A 15,599-nucleotide genomic window follows, 5' to 3' on the forward strand; every position below is an offset into this window, starting at 1 on the left:
TTAAAACACTATCATGTCTAATTTGAAACAAGATAAACCACAATAAAAAAATGTGAATAACGTAATTATATTTTTGATCTTTTCGAAAAAAGGATTTTACATATTCCATTCCATTCTCTACCGCTTATCCGAACTACCTCGGGTCACGGCGAGCCTGCGCCTATCTCAGGAGTCATCGGGCATCAAGGCAGGATACACCCTGGATGGAGTGCCAACCCATCGCAGGGCACACACACTCACTCATTCACTCACGCACTCACACCCTACGGACAATTTTTCCAGAGATGCCAATCAACCTACCATGCATGTCTTTGGACCAGGGGAGGAAACCGGAGTACCCGGAGGAAACCCCCGAGGCACGGGGAGAACATGCAAACTCCACACACACAAGTCGGAAGCGGGAATCGAACCCCCAACCCTGGAGGTGTGAGGCAAACGTGCTAACCACTAAGCCACCTTGCCCCCGCTTTTACATATCACTTCAGTAATTTAAAGTTTGTCATTTTATGCCAAATTCATATGAAGCACAATTTAGTTCAATTGATCATGAAACCATGTATAGACGTCACTCTTATGAAAACCATAATTTACTTGTATCTTCTCGTGAAACCATCCCAAATACAAGTGATACTCTTGTCAAAAATGCTTAGTTACTACACTTTTACTCAATTAAAGCCATGATTATTTTTCTAAGAACAACATTTCAATAAATGTTTAGCTTTTACAGAGGAGCAACATGCTGCTGTTCATTAAAAATCCGTTTATGTTGCATTGTAATTTATTCCGGAAACATATAGGCTGACAACCTCAAGAGAGTGGGTGAGCTTTGAAGAGGTGTGTGACAGGAGCACCTCCAGAGAGCTTTTTGGTGACGTTGTCCTCCAGCACCATGAATGGAGCTTTTTAACACACACTCATAGCCCAACAATAGCTCTCCCCCTCTACGGTTTCTTTCCCACAGTGGCCACAAGAGGATCATCGTTGTTCTCAGCCTGACAAACAGTTTAGGAGGAAGTCTTGTCATGACTGAATTGGGTAATTTGCATAATATATAGGACAGAGCCTTAACAGAGGGGTTGTGATGCAGTACGAAGTGTGAAGTCTGTCTTTTAAACAGGGTTATATTGGTGACATCGAATATGGGCCGCTTTATTTTTGATTCTTTTACTTTGACTCATCATGCCTCATTGTTTCCTTGATGAACATGCGGGTGGTGGTCCGTGAATCACTCGCACGCATGCGCAGTGGCATCTCCGCTGCAGCGCGTAGCGAACAGCCAGAAGCGACGCTTCCAAGGCAACGCGCGCGTACATACAGGAAGATTTCAGCACCACCTCCGCCGTCCATCGCACGATAAGCCATCGATAACGATGACACCTAGAAATAACGACATGCGTCCCTGAATAACGACTGGAATACGACTCAAGGATAGGACAGCGTAAAATAAGATCGGGAGGCAACTGCGTTCATTCGTAAGTAAATTACTATTGGAGAAAAAAATGCTAAAACACGCACATTTTGGCACATCTGGAAGGTTTTCATTTGCCTCGTTTGTGATTATGTCATTTGCCATTTAAAATTATGACAGGGCAGAGATTTAACGGCGCGTGCTTGTGTGTCACAACCTATCTCTAATGTGGGCTGAAGTATCTAGATACGCTAATTCGTCAAGCTAATTGATCAAGAAATTCATTGATTTTGTCTCGAATACTGCTAACACCATCGTTTCGTTCATTTGAACCATATCCCGAAAGCATACACCTGTTATCATATCACATGCCAGCATAGTGTTCTGAGTGACGTCATGCCAATACATTGGTATGGGTGACGTCGTGATTATGAGCAAGTACAAAATTAAAGGGTCAAGAACTATACATTTAAGTCTGCCTGAGTAGAAAACTACAGATAAACAAATAACTGAATAAATATTGCAAATAATGTAACCCCCGGGTTGGAGATCTTAATGCTTTGGATACAACCTACAGTACCACATTAACATTGCTATTATTAAATATTAGTTTAAAATGGCAGGTTGGTTAAGAATATGTAACTTCACAAGACTTCACTATTTATATTTGATGTGCAAAATTACAACAGGAAAACTGTGTGATTGTACACTTTACTCACTGCAGAACTGTACTGAGTTACTACTTTGCAGCTTTTCAAAATGCATTTTATTTTTCATCAATTATTCAGGGTATTTTATAAAAAAAAATGTACAGGTTTAGAGTTGTGCTTAGATACCATAGGGGATTATCTTCATTGCTGAGTACTGTAGGTTCACATGCACAATGTGTCTTGATAGATTCAAGATTTTTTCTGTCACAAACAGTTATTATCTGCATATACAACCTGCAGTGAAATGATAATCTTGTATAGGTGCAAAATAACGTTTGTTTATTTAACAGCTCATGAAGAAAACAGTTTGACGCCTTATAGATTAATTTTCTTCTGAATATCTATTCACAGGGAGTCAACATTTCACTATTAAGTCAGTGCATGACTTTAAACACGTGTTTTCTGTCATTCACCAACCCAATTACCCACCCACACTACAACACTTATCATACCCATCCTAGCACTACCACTGACATACTGAATGTGCAGTCTAGCTCTTGTTCAATAATTGAACATTAAATAACAGTATCTGCAGCACATTAAGAAACCACATAAACCTGAATCATTTTCATTTGTGGGTTATTTTGATCATGTTATATCATAGTGTGCCACGCTTCCCCAAACTGGTGCATGCCAGTGACTCAAATCCTCCTGCATTGGCAGAATTAAAAGCAACTGCATTTGAGAGAATGTGGATTTAATTCACATTCCAGGGTGTAGAGCTGTTAAGTGATTACGTAAATGTTTTTTTGGTGAGGGAACCTTGTGTGCCTTGCCACCAGCATAGCTGAGGCGTTGCCATGGTTTCCTCTCATGAATCAGTTCTGGGCCTCTGACTGTGGAGGCAGGCTACGCATCTCTCAGAAGTGAGAGATAATTCAGCGTTGCGGACAAATGGTGTTGTCTAATGTCTTTAGTCTGTGCAAATAGCAAAATTCTATGATGCAGAAGTGATGCAATAATGCAACACATAACATGTGAAGACGATAGAAATTGCACAGGTAGCCTATAATAATTTAAAATAATTTGAAATCGTTTAAATTCCCAGAGGATGTTTTCCACAGGAAAGCTCAAAACACTTAATGAAGTTGTCAGATACAGTTGAATTCTTCACTTATTTTTCTGCTTCATGGATCTCTGTTTGAATGTTGTTGAAATAGAGGCGTGCTTCGAAGTCTTGTATGTGAGGAATCAAATTTGTCAGTAACCAGGATTTGTGGGCCTTTATTTAAAAAGTAGGTCACCTGTCCAAACGACATATTCTATCTGTTGCCCAATTTCATTAACATTTATTATGTGTGACCTGAAGGAATAGCTTGGTAATCAAACTATAAAGTAAAGTAGTCTTTTCTGCATTGTATGCTTGACCAGTGAGATGTTTGCATTGCCAAGGCAGTGATACTAACTAACATATTAAATATACTGACATTTGTGCTGACATTTAGACTTATTATTGTTTGTCAGAATGTGGTGAACTTGTTCTGATAGAAAAATGTATTCCTCAGAAATGAAGGATTCACTCATGGGCTTCTATGCTGATTGTTGAATAATTAGTCCCTGTTTTACATTCTGTGTGATGAAAGAGTAAAACTGCTTACTTTTTCTGAAAAACTCAAGTGAACACTAAATTCTTATACAATTGCTTGCATAACATTTAGCGTCAGGCTAGTTGCAAGGCTACGCACACAGCTAAAATAATGCATAATGTATAGAGCAGTTCATTCATGATGTCACAACAACACAGTTCATTTGTTCTTGATTACGAAGTCCCAAATTTCAGTCATACACATCAAACATGTTCTGAAGTGGCTGTAATCACCATGTGCACAATTCATCGCCTTGGAATTAAAAGGTTATATCTATCTGCAAAGTTTTTAGTTATTGAGTTTCAAAATTTCTAGAATACAGAATTCTTTGGTCTTTTTTTAAATAATTTATGTAGGGAGAGTAATTGATTCTTTCTTATAATATATATATATATATTTTACAATAAACAGTATTCATTTAAAAAAAAATTGTGTGTGTGTGTGATTTTGTTGTTGTTGCAATAATCAGCTACTTTTTTTTTCAAACGAGACCAACCGTAAGTCTGTATTCCAAAGAATTCATGAGTTACCGCCATTTTAGTTCCAACATGTGTTTTCATGTGTAGGCTCAAAAAGGGCTCTGATAGTTAGCAGGTTAAAATGTTATGGCGACGATGTGTAACCAACAGTATTCCTCATAAGTGTGTAGTTGCATTTGGTTATTTGGCTGTTCTAACAGCTGAGAAAAGGGTTCGTCGCCTCAGGAAGCACTGCGGCCTATTTTTTTTAATCTAAAATTGAAACAAACACTCTTTCTGTAGCATCAGGCATTGTACTGCTGAAGATGATCAAAGAAACTGTAACACAAGACTGTAAACAGAACTTGTATTTAAAGTTGCTTTTCAGAGGGCTATAGTATCTGAATAAAAGACTTCAGCTCGTATCAGTGTTGACTCTAGCAGGGCTAATATGCAACCGAGCATGAGAGAGGGCCTTGGGTGGTTGTCATGGAAATGACCGTGGCCTTGAAGGCAAATGAAATGGAGTGTCTGTCTGTCTGAATGAACCAATACGATGAATTAACCTTAACTAATTTTTTTTTAATATGCTTTGTAATGAACTATTATATTGAAAATATATATTTAATAATTCTTTAGAATATCATGTATTTTGTTGTTCCATATGCAGAAATATTGCAGTGATTAGGTGAATAGAAAATAGTTTTCTTGTGTGTATGTTTATTTATTTGACAAACGGAAACAGTACTTTATCAATAGGTGTGTTCCTGAGAATTCTATGTGACTTTGTTTTAAAAGAAAACTCTATCTTGAACATAGTAAATTACTAGTATGTCAAAATAATAAAAACATTTTTTTCATTTTTTGCACCATAACATATTTTAAAAGAAAATGTGACAATATGCTGTTTGCAAAAGATAGTTACAACCCATGGTAGGGGAAAAAAGTGGGTCCATTTTATGAAAAATGTTTGAAATTTTCAATAATGTTGACTTTTAATTGCAGACTTGCCAAACTTGAGCTCAGTTTAGGACTTATAATTGAGAAAAAAAGAGATCTCATCTGTGATTTTGTGTGTCAGCATATATTTTAGTTTCACAGATATGTCTATTTGACTATAAAGAATCTGCCATATGACAAGCATATTTTTATAATATTTTTTATTTCTTGACCATGATGTGGTTGATGATTACCAACCAAAGTTGCACTTTAGATGCTCCAGATGTGTCTGCATTTAATTTGTATTCTAGATTGGAGAGAGACAGCTTGCTGTTGTTGAAAAATTAATTTATAAGAAAATGTTAAATGTGGTGGAATGTATTGTTTTAGTTTCTTGAGAAAAGGACATGTCATAAATTCTCTTTTCCATGTTATAAACAAACATGTAATTACAGAACGGTTACAGTCATTTTTAAAAATGTGGTTTAGGATCGTTCTTGGTACCATTGGATAATATAAGAAAACTGTTTTTGAGTCCATAAAGTGTGTAAAACACCTTTCTGTCTCCTCACAGGTAATTGTGTTTGTAGTTGCGGTCAGTCATGCCGCTTGTGAAGAGAACCATTGAGCCCAGGCACCTATGTAGGGGAACCCTGCCGGACGGAGTGACTAATGAGCTGGAGTGTGTCACAAACAGCACGCTGGCAGCTATCATCAAGCAGCTGGGAGGACTCAGTAAGCACAGTTAAACTTGTTCGTATGGATCGCAAGTCCACAAGCATGCAGCCCTTTTAATAAACGCTTTTGTTACTGCTTCAGAGGATTCCCTCAGACGCACGTGGGGGTCCCAGTGACTGTACAAAGGATATAAGTAAAGTAATAATAAGTAGGGGTGCACAACGATTATTTGCAGAATAAAAGTTTATGTTAAAATATACAGTATGTGTTTGTATGGTGTATAATAATGATGTACTGTATATATTATACCTACTGTATATTTCTATTTATATATAATAGAAATAGAAAACTTTATATATATTTCTTGGATATATACATGCATGTGTGTTTATCTATATATACATAATTATGCACAGTACACACACATACTGTATATTATGAAAAGAAAAACTTTCATTCTGCAAACGATTAATCGCGACTAATCATTGCACAGCCCTATTTTATTTAGTTTGTGATTAGAATATAATATTACATTTAAGCATTTATGTATAGGCAGATCACTTAGTAAATAATAGATAAAAATAGAGATAAATCACTTTTTGAAACCACTGTTTCATTATTATTTATAGATTTTGATTGCAGCTTTGAATTTCTAGAAATTCCATTTTGTTAAACACCGTGTCTACACCGGACCAGCTCGGCCAGTGTGGAAAAAATGTATAATTATAATGCGTTCTAATGTTTTTCTAACGTTTTTTGTTGTGTCGCATCGCGCCGATCGTGTCCGGTGTAGACACAGTGTAACTCAACAAATTTAAATTTTATATATACATATATTCTGTTTCCTGTCTGTCTTTTGTTTTAAAATATGGAATTTACAAAGCTTTCATAATTTACATTTAAATTGCCACCCTTTAGGAAATTCCATTTCTTAAATGCATAAATATGAATTAAAGTAGACAAATTAGTAGAAAAATTATCAGTTTCTCCTTGCTTTTAAGCTCTTGTTTATTGATTTAGGTCGACATGCAGAGGACATCTTTGGGGAACTGTTTAATGAGGCCAACAGCTTCTGCATGCGCATGAACAATTTACAAGAACGCGTCGACCTGCTGGCGGTGAAGGTCACACAGCTAGACTCCACGGTGGAAGAGGGTGTGTAAAAATGAGGATGCATACACAAGAATTTCACATTAATTCGATCTGAACGTATTTATTAGTAGACGTCATTATTAGTCCACCACCTGTATGGCATCATCAACTAGAATGCTGAACCAATTTGTTTCAAATGATTAATCTCCGACAGAGTTACTACGGTTTCGGGAAACAGTCGTAATTTCCCCATTGGGGTTAAAAAAGGCCTTCTGATGCGAATCAATGCCTTTGTTTAAGAGAAATAAACATATTGGCAACTTTTTTAACTCTAATGTCTAACTTCTGTTATCCGTAAACTACGCAGGAATGAGACGGTTGTCGTTCAGGCAAATGGAACATTTGTGGCAATTATTGAGATTTTCTTGATCTGTGTGCTTGTACTACAGTCTCTCTACAGGACATCAACATGCGAAAGGCGTTCAAGAGTTCCACCATCCAGGACCAACAGGTGGTGTCCAGAAACTCTATTCCCAATCCGGTCATGGAGGTGTACCACCGCTGTGACAAACCACCTCCTCTGAACATCCTCACACCCTACAGGTAAATAAAGCTTACAGAAACTGTTTGGGTCATATTTCACCTTGAAAACAAAAAAGAAATAATGTGCCTTAAGGTTATCATTGCAAATTGTGATTAGTAAACAGCTTTATGTACTTATAATATTATAGTTACACATTTTAGCTAAAGATCATTTTTTAATATTGGCAAAGTTGTAGCACAATTCAACATAAGCTTACTCAAATGTCAAAAATACTGCCTCTGAAAAAATTTTTACGCCAAATAATATTCTTTTTCATTCTATGAATTAGTTACAACAATAGTTTCTTACCATAAAATTTAAACGGGACAGACTGGTCAAAATAACAAAAGATGCAATGTTTTCATATCGTGAATGCTGCAAAGAAAAAAAACATAACTAAACAACACATTATTAATGTTTTTACATTTATTTTAGGATCAGTTAAAAAAACGAATATAACTTTATTTTCACAACTTTTATGTGTCATGGCATTTTCTTAGTCTTTCACATTTCACACGCTGTTGGGTGAGGTTTGTTTCTGTTGAAATTCAACAGACACTGGACGGGAGTTGCCACATGGAGTTGTCTCCTAATTGTTTTTGCGCCTTTATATAACTATCATTAAAATATTCGTACAATGTTTTAGTACATGCATAGACATAATTTGCGGATGGTACAGGTGGGACATGTCCCCACCATTTATTGGAGGAAATTAAGAAATGCTTGCGGAAGGTGTGTATTGTAGGTGTGTTCACACTCGTAAGTTATTTTTGAAAGACAGAGAGTTGTGACTTCAGAAAAATGTGGCCAGTAAGAAATGTGTGCATCATCCACACACACGGTGCTTGCTTGTGCATCCAGTGTACAAAAAGTTGTAAAAACAGTGACATGTGATCTGTTTTTAAGTGTAATGCACAGCAACAGCCAAGTGACCTTCCCTAAACAAAATAGTTTGGGAACCACAGTGCTGGAGGTGAAAAGCGGAGTTGCCAATGGACGGACCACCCACTATATATGATAAATATTCCCAATGAGTTATTACAGAAGCAATTGATTAAAAAAAAATTTTTGTTGTCTTTATCCCCACCACTTTTCAAGTTCAACAAAGTTACGCCACTTTTACTCAATCTCCTAACATACATGTTAGACATATGTGGTCTGTACTAAGAACGTTTTTTTGCCATTTTACAGGGATGACAAGAAGGATGGGTTAAAATTCTACACAGATCCATCCTACTTCTTCATCCTTTGGAAGGAAAAGATGCTGCAAGCCACAGAAAACAAGAGGAAGGAGAAACGAAGACAGAAGGTGTGTGTGTCTGTGCGTGTCTGGCCAGAAACATATCTCAAACAAGCACATATATATACGCAGATATAAGTCCTTTCCTGCTGCATTGGAAGTGTGTTTGTCCTGTTGAAGGGAGCGATAGCTAGAATTACATAGATACTTTGACTCTTATTTTAATGTGTTCAGGTTATAGTGCGCCCTTTGCAGTGCTTAGAATGCTGCATGTGGGTTACTTGCACTGCCTTATGAATGAACAGCAAATTAAATCAAGAATGAGTAGCAAGTATGTATCTTTCAGACATATGTGTGACCTTCCCCTGTACCTGTCTTTTTGTATTCTCCTCTCACCCTCTTCCTCCGTTGGTCTTTTTCATCATCAGCCCCATCATCTTCACCGCATGACTCATTTAGACAGGCTGAGCAAAAGCCCTTTAATCCGATTGGCCTTTGAGTGTGTGTTTTGACAGCAGGCAACAAAACAGAGAAGCTGAAGTATTAATAAGAAGAAATGATGGGTGGCGGAGTATTAAGCAAAGGAAAGTGAAGTCACTCAACAAGAGAGAAATAGGCCGTTTCTCAATATGCGTTCTTCAGCAGTCTGGTGTCCTCGCGTTATCACTCTACGTCATCAATACCATCGAAGTCTGGTTCCAATACTCAAGAACACAAGAACAGAGAATGCTTGAAAGTAAACGGATGTGTTCTCAATATCAAGGATGCATTGAATGCAGCCTTGTGCATGTACAGAACCTGCTGGAAGTCCCAGAAGTCTCTGCGGTGCGTCCATCCAAGTTCATTCTTACGAGGTTGCCTTGCAAGACTGGTCTCAATGAGAACAAGTCCGTTCTTGGCATTCATGGATTTGAGAAACGGCTATAGATTTGCTGGCATGTTGCCCAGACTTGCTCTTTAGTATTCTATACCAGTGCTCTCAAACTGTGGGCCACAGCCCCCCCTGGTGAGCCGTAAGGGTATTCCAGTATAGTGGTATAGTTCTATATCAAAATTTTAAACTTAAAACGGTTGAATTTTATTGGAATAGATTTGTGAATATATCATATAGTTTCTGTTAAATGTAAAGAGTATGCAGTGTTAAAGATTTACCTTACATTTGTAAAAAGAATGTTACCTTCAGCAGAATATGATTTGCATGTTTATTTTAGTGCAAGTTATTCACATTATAAATGCCAAAACGTTCATAGATGATAAAATATAAACTAGTAACTTATAATAAATTCACAGTTGCATTTACATTTACAAACTCAGAATATCTAGCTAACCAACTTACCTGTTTCCTCTGCAAAGTGAAAAATCGTTTTCTCTGTTTCCTCCCTTAGCAAGAGCAAAAACACGTGGAAGATCCCAGTCGTGAGGTGAAGAAAATTCGTAAAGCTCATAACCGTCGTCAGGAATGGAATATGATGGCTTATGATAAGGAGTTCCGTCCGGACACTCGGTTGACACCCTCTCCTTACCATGGCATGTCCTCTGATGGCTCATTGTCACCTGACAGGTGGGTGACAGATGTGTTCTGTATAATCCACATCCTATTCTGTATAAAGCCATACCAGTGTTTGTAAGAAGAAAGAAAATCCAATGGCCGAAAATCTATTTAGTAAATAATTTTTGCGGAAAATTGTATTTAGGTTGCTCAGTTATGTTTTGTTGCGTTATCAACATTTTAATCTAAAACAATTAAGGAGATCTAGAAATAGATACAAATTAGACATTTAAATAAATGAAGGTCATTAATTGTTAAATTCATATTGAATTTGTCACGGTCCTGTCCTTCCAGTCCTGAGTATTCGGGCCTTGGGGACAGAGCCGTGACAATATCATGTCTTGTGTGTGTGTGTTTCGTCTTGTGTGGAGACACGTGGCGGTTTGTTTTTGACATTTCGCTGTGTGTCTTCCGTGTAGCTAACACGTTAATACTCCGTGTTAATACTCTGTGTTAATACTCCTTGTTTATACTCCGTGTTAATACTCCGTGTTTATACTCCGTGTTAATACTCTGTGTTTATACTCCGTGTTTATACTCCGTGTTAATACTTCGTGTTCGTTATTACCTGTTGCTACTTCGTGTCTGGATTACCTTGTTCCTGCTTCCCTTGTGTTTGGATTTATTATTAAGATTATCCTGAACTTTGTTTTGCCCCCTCGTGGAATGTTTTCTGTTTGTCAGTATTGTTTAGTTTCTTGTTTGCCCCATCGTGGGTTTATTATTTTGTGCCTTAATAAATATTGTTAAAATAAATATATTCACTTCTGCCTGCGTCTGGGTTCTGTGCGACCGTACGTGACAGAACTCTTCAATAATATTGACTCTTTCTTTCGAACAAAAGCGTGATATATTGTAGTTTTGCTACACAAATGCTATTTCATTGGTGGAACAAAATATAATTCATAATACAAACTAAAAGCTAATATTGACATGCCCCATTTCCTCTTCTCAAGCAATGTGAATAGTGACAGAGGCTATACGCTTAAAGGATCTATTGACAGAAATGCAATATAATATACATAACTATTTCTTCGGAGGAGTATAAAGACCTTACGTAATGAATTAATATGTTTGTAATAACTTAGAAAAAGCTGTTTATATCTACATAGAGAGTGGCCCTACATACATTGAATTCGCCACCATGTTTTGTACAGCAACCTAAAATTTGACTCGCAGATTAAATGTAAGTTTATTCATCATTGAGTAAGAGAGTAAAATTCTCTCTAGTTTAGCGCTGACGCACTCTCGGTCTCTCTCCTGTATCTGGACGAAAACAATATTAAAGCGGTTCCAGATAAACACTGATGCTCAAAACTGCTTCCCTCACACAAGCTAACATTAGAACTAAAACAAGAACATATCTTGGTATGTTAGTATGTTACTCACATACTTATCCGAATCAAAGCAACCTCCTCGGGGGTGATCTTTAGACAATCTTTCTCTCCAACATCTCTCTGCTGGAGAGTATCTCCATAGCTATCTGTGAGTATATTTGCTAAAAGCTACCACGGGTCCTAACTTGTCTCTGCTGGAAAGTCTTTATAATATTAACGCGGGTCCTAGCTCCTTCCTGACTTTTATTCTTTTTTTTCTACTTTTTCTACTTAAAATCCACAAACCTTTATTTTATGTAATAAATAAGACATCGATCTTTCTACAGTCTTTCTAATACCCGCATGATAATTTCCCTGCGTCAACATGAGAACAACATCTTTTTGTACTATGGTGGCCACCATCGTATACGGACTGAGCGATTCGTTGCAAATCAACGCTAATGGTCGCTGCAAATCAAAAACTGCGCCTTTAAGGATCTCTTAACTGTGTGTTACACTGCCCCCTTTGGACAATGAAACATAATGTGGAAAGATTTTCATTTGTACATTTTCTGACTTCACTATCTGTGTTCTTTGATGGGATTCAGATCTGGAATGTCAGATGAGCACTCGTACCCGGCTAGTCCTAACCACCCACAGGATGCTGGTGGAGCAGGGGCTGAGGGGAAAGACACAGGCCCCACACAGACTCAATCACTGGACCGAGCGTACCGTCCTCAAGCCTCAGGCTCAGCTCGACAGCATTCTTTAGGTCGTGTGCAGGCACACCACGGACCGCCGCCAGACTCCTCCCTCAACGGACCGCGACCAACAGCTGCCAAAGACTACAGGCATGTGCTTTTTTAATTTACTACTGTATACATGATCAGTTCTACAGATTAACTGATAAGTAGTTTACTCTTTTAATGGTAATACTAAATATTTTGTTGTGCTTAAAAATTCTTCCACTAAAATTACTTTACAGCGGCCATCCAATACACGAGCATTTTGTCCCACCGGCTCCTCCACCACCCCCTCCCCTCATTCCCTCATCTCAGACCGCATTCGACAGCACGTCTGGACCTCCGTCGCTAGCTCCGGGCACTGTTGCTACCCTCACACGGCCCTACAGCCCATCTCCTCCAGGGGCGGCCTCTGCCTACGCCCCCTCCCCTTCTCATCCTGTGATGGGTGGCCCACCAGTGGCCCCACCTCCTCCCCCGCCAGGACTCCCCACCCATGCACCGTCCCCAGCCCGAGTCACGCATCCATCTGGAGAGTCCACTCTACCCAGAAAGGGCCAGGTGCCACTTATCCCCATGAGCGACGCTCGAAGCGATCTTCTGGCTGCCATCCGCAGAGGTTAGTATGCAAAACAAAATTGCGTATGCACTGATTACTTTAAGGATGGAGTCTAGGGAAACTGTTCTACTCTTCCAGGTATCCAGCTGCGTAAAGTGCAGGAGCAGAGAGAGCAGGAGGCCAAGAAAGAGCCAGTTGGTAATGACGTGGCCACCATTCTGTCGCGACGCATCGCCGTGGAGTACAGCGAGTCGGACGAGGATTCTGAGCCCGAGGAGAACGAGTGGTCGGATTGAGACAGCGAGGAGACGCCTACTCACCATCATAATGCTGCTATTACCCAAAACTGCACATATACACCGCTCATAGAGTCAGACGTCCTCAGATGTACGGGGCTTTAGACAGAGATGCTAAAGGGGTCACGACACACACAGAGAACGGATGAAGGAGAGTTTGTGCAATATAAAATGAAGTACACAGGTCAGTTGCAGAAACAGACGGATGATGAGTACCGAATAGACATTCTAATGTTATATAGGTGGGCCGGGAAGCACGTGAACTTTGAGAATACAGCATATCTCATAATTACAGTATGTAATTATTTGTGTTAGCATTTATTTCAGAGTTGCCAAGAAAATATCTATGGAAAAAAGTATTTGTGTGATTTTCATTATATTTTTCTAGTTGTCAGATCATAAATATAGAGAAATCCATACGTATCCATCTTTTGTGGTACACCAGGTGGACAATGGTATTAGCACTTGTATTAGCTTTGTTAAATCAATGCTATAGTATTCTTACTAATTCAGATTTATTTCCTGTACCTCTGGTTTGAGTTAGATGCCCTGAAAACGGTGCACACAAATCATTGATATAGTACATATTGAAAGCCGTTCAAACAATTTTGTCACTTTGTTCAATGTGGACAGTGTTGTGATAAATATTTATATCCCTGTATTGCAGTGAGTAAACTTCTTGATGTTTTCAATATTTCAATATTTTTTTTCTTATTGAACAGATGTGGCCATTACTTTGTTATAGCTTGCAGTTGACTAACAGTGTGTGTTTTTGTGACTAAATGTGTCCGGAAGAGTGCAAGACGTTTTCCACCGCAACAAACTACTGTCTAGAAAATTATAGATGTAAACACAGTGTTTCATGACTAAAAGTGTCAGGAACATAAAATTATAATTTGTCAGTACTGTCAAATACAGACGTATTTCCAGCGTGTTTTGAAAGTTACTGTTGTATAGGTTTTTGTACTGCTTGAAAGATGATCTTGATAATGTTGTGTATTAATGTCTGTCACAATGATTACCAATTAATGTGCATGTAAGAGTAACAAATAGACACATCCTGTGTCATATATTCATAATTTGTGCTCATTTATCAATATTCAAACAATAAAAAGAATATTGGTTGTGTTTCATTGATTTTAATGTTTAAGCTTGTTTCTGAAGAGATGAAGTTTTTTCTATTTGATTATTATTCTCAGGAAATTTTTGTCAGTTGGGTAAGAATTGAGTGTGTTCTCACATTAAAATATATACATGAACACATACATACATACATATTTTAAATATTTTTATCAGAATATCAATGCATCATTCAATACTAATACATTTTAGCAGATTATTTTAAATGCAAAGGAAGATATAACACATTTATGGCAATTAAACTATTAAGCTACAGGTCATAAGGTGAGCTTCATTCATTTCCTGTAGGAATGCAGACATTTCTTTGTTCATGCACTTTTGGTTCAATATCTTATTTTAAGGACTTCAATTGATAACCATATAAGTGAAAGTAAATGACTTAAAGTGAATTTTTTTTTATCTCTGGCATGAAAACAAAATTATCATGAGCCAATTAAAAAACACATTTAGGCATATTAAGACAAATTCGGATTTAAACACAAGGAAAACACATTTCTATTAAAGTTTGCGATCTTATTTGAGAGAGATTAATTTTGAAAATATTTTCTTTGTCATCAGAGCTCCAAGCAGGAAGTACTACAACCCTCATCTAGAGATGATGCCCTCATGGCAAAAGATGTCAAATAATTTCAACCAGTCAAACCGTTTACCAAATATAAGCCAATGAAATCTGTGGCCGTAGCCCATTTTATTTGTTAGCCCATGTAAGTATATTTGTCTGGTGTGGCCTACTAATATGCATGTGCCCTTTGTACCGAGAAGTTCCTTTCTGATGAAAGGGAGCGATCAGCGATTTTTAAATCATCGACAACAGCTCACAGACAAAGGCTTTAGTTCATCCAATAGAGGGAGTCACAGTTTTTCGTGTTGTTGGTAAAGGCAAGATGGTGTCTGTTAGGTTGGACTAACACTGAGGCTGTGATTTCAGTATGTGTGAAAAATTGGTGGAGTGTGAACATGGCTTTACATACACAGCCACATTCATCTGAAAAAAATCCCAAAGCCACTTCTTAAGTTGAAATGTTCGCCCCATGTGATATAACATGAGGATGTTACACTACCTGCTTTTACAGTGCCACGTATGATCTTTGTTAGCCTACTGTGCTCTTCAACATCTCGTTTATTTCTCTCTTCACATCCACTGAAGAAAGTATAATTAATTTTTAAACCTAATGTACTCAATTCACTATGAGTCTCACTGAGTCTGTGTTATAATCTAGTTTCTCATTGCTGGGTAATGTTACATCATTATTGGAGAATATTTAGTTTTTTGCTAAACAAAAGCAAAGATCTTTTTCATGA

General features: G+C 37.8%; 1 protein-coding gene across 1 annotated transcript; it reads left to right on the plus strand.

The window, feature by feature from the left end:
* The first annotated feature begins 1,227 nt into the window (after positions 1-1,227).
* On the plus strand, positions 1,228-14,294 carry si:ch73-362m14.4 (actin-binding protein WASF3). The gene is made up of 9 exons (XM_056731790.1): positions 1,228-1,472; positions 5,676-5,836; positions 6,800-6,934; positions 7,321-7,474; positions 8,646-8,763; positions 10,080-10,255; positions 12,168-12,410; positions 12,545-12,921; positions 13,000-14,294. Exons 2-9 carry the CDS (start codon positions 5,704-5,706, stop codon positions 13,155-13,157), a joined length of 1,494 nt encoding a protein of 497 aa, XP_056587768.1. The 5' UTR covers positions 1,228-1,472; positions 5,676-5,703; the 3' UTR covers positions 13,158-14,294.
* The last annotated feature ends 1,305 nt before the right edge of the window (positions 14,295-15,599 follow it).

This window comes from Triplophysa dalaica, chromosome 19, assembly GCF_015846415.1.
Source record: "Triplophysa dalaica isolate WHDGS20190420 chromosome 19, ASM1584641v1, whole genome shotgun sequence".
Taxonomy (NCBI): domain Eukaryota; kingdom Metazoa; phylum Chordata; class Actinopteri; order Cypriniformes; family Nemacheilidae; genus Triplophysa; species Triplophysa dalaica.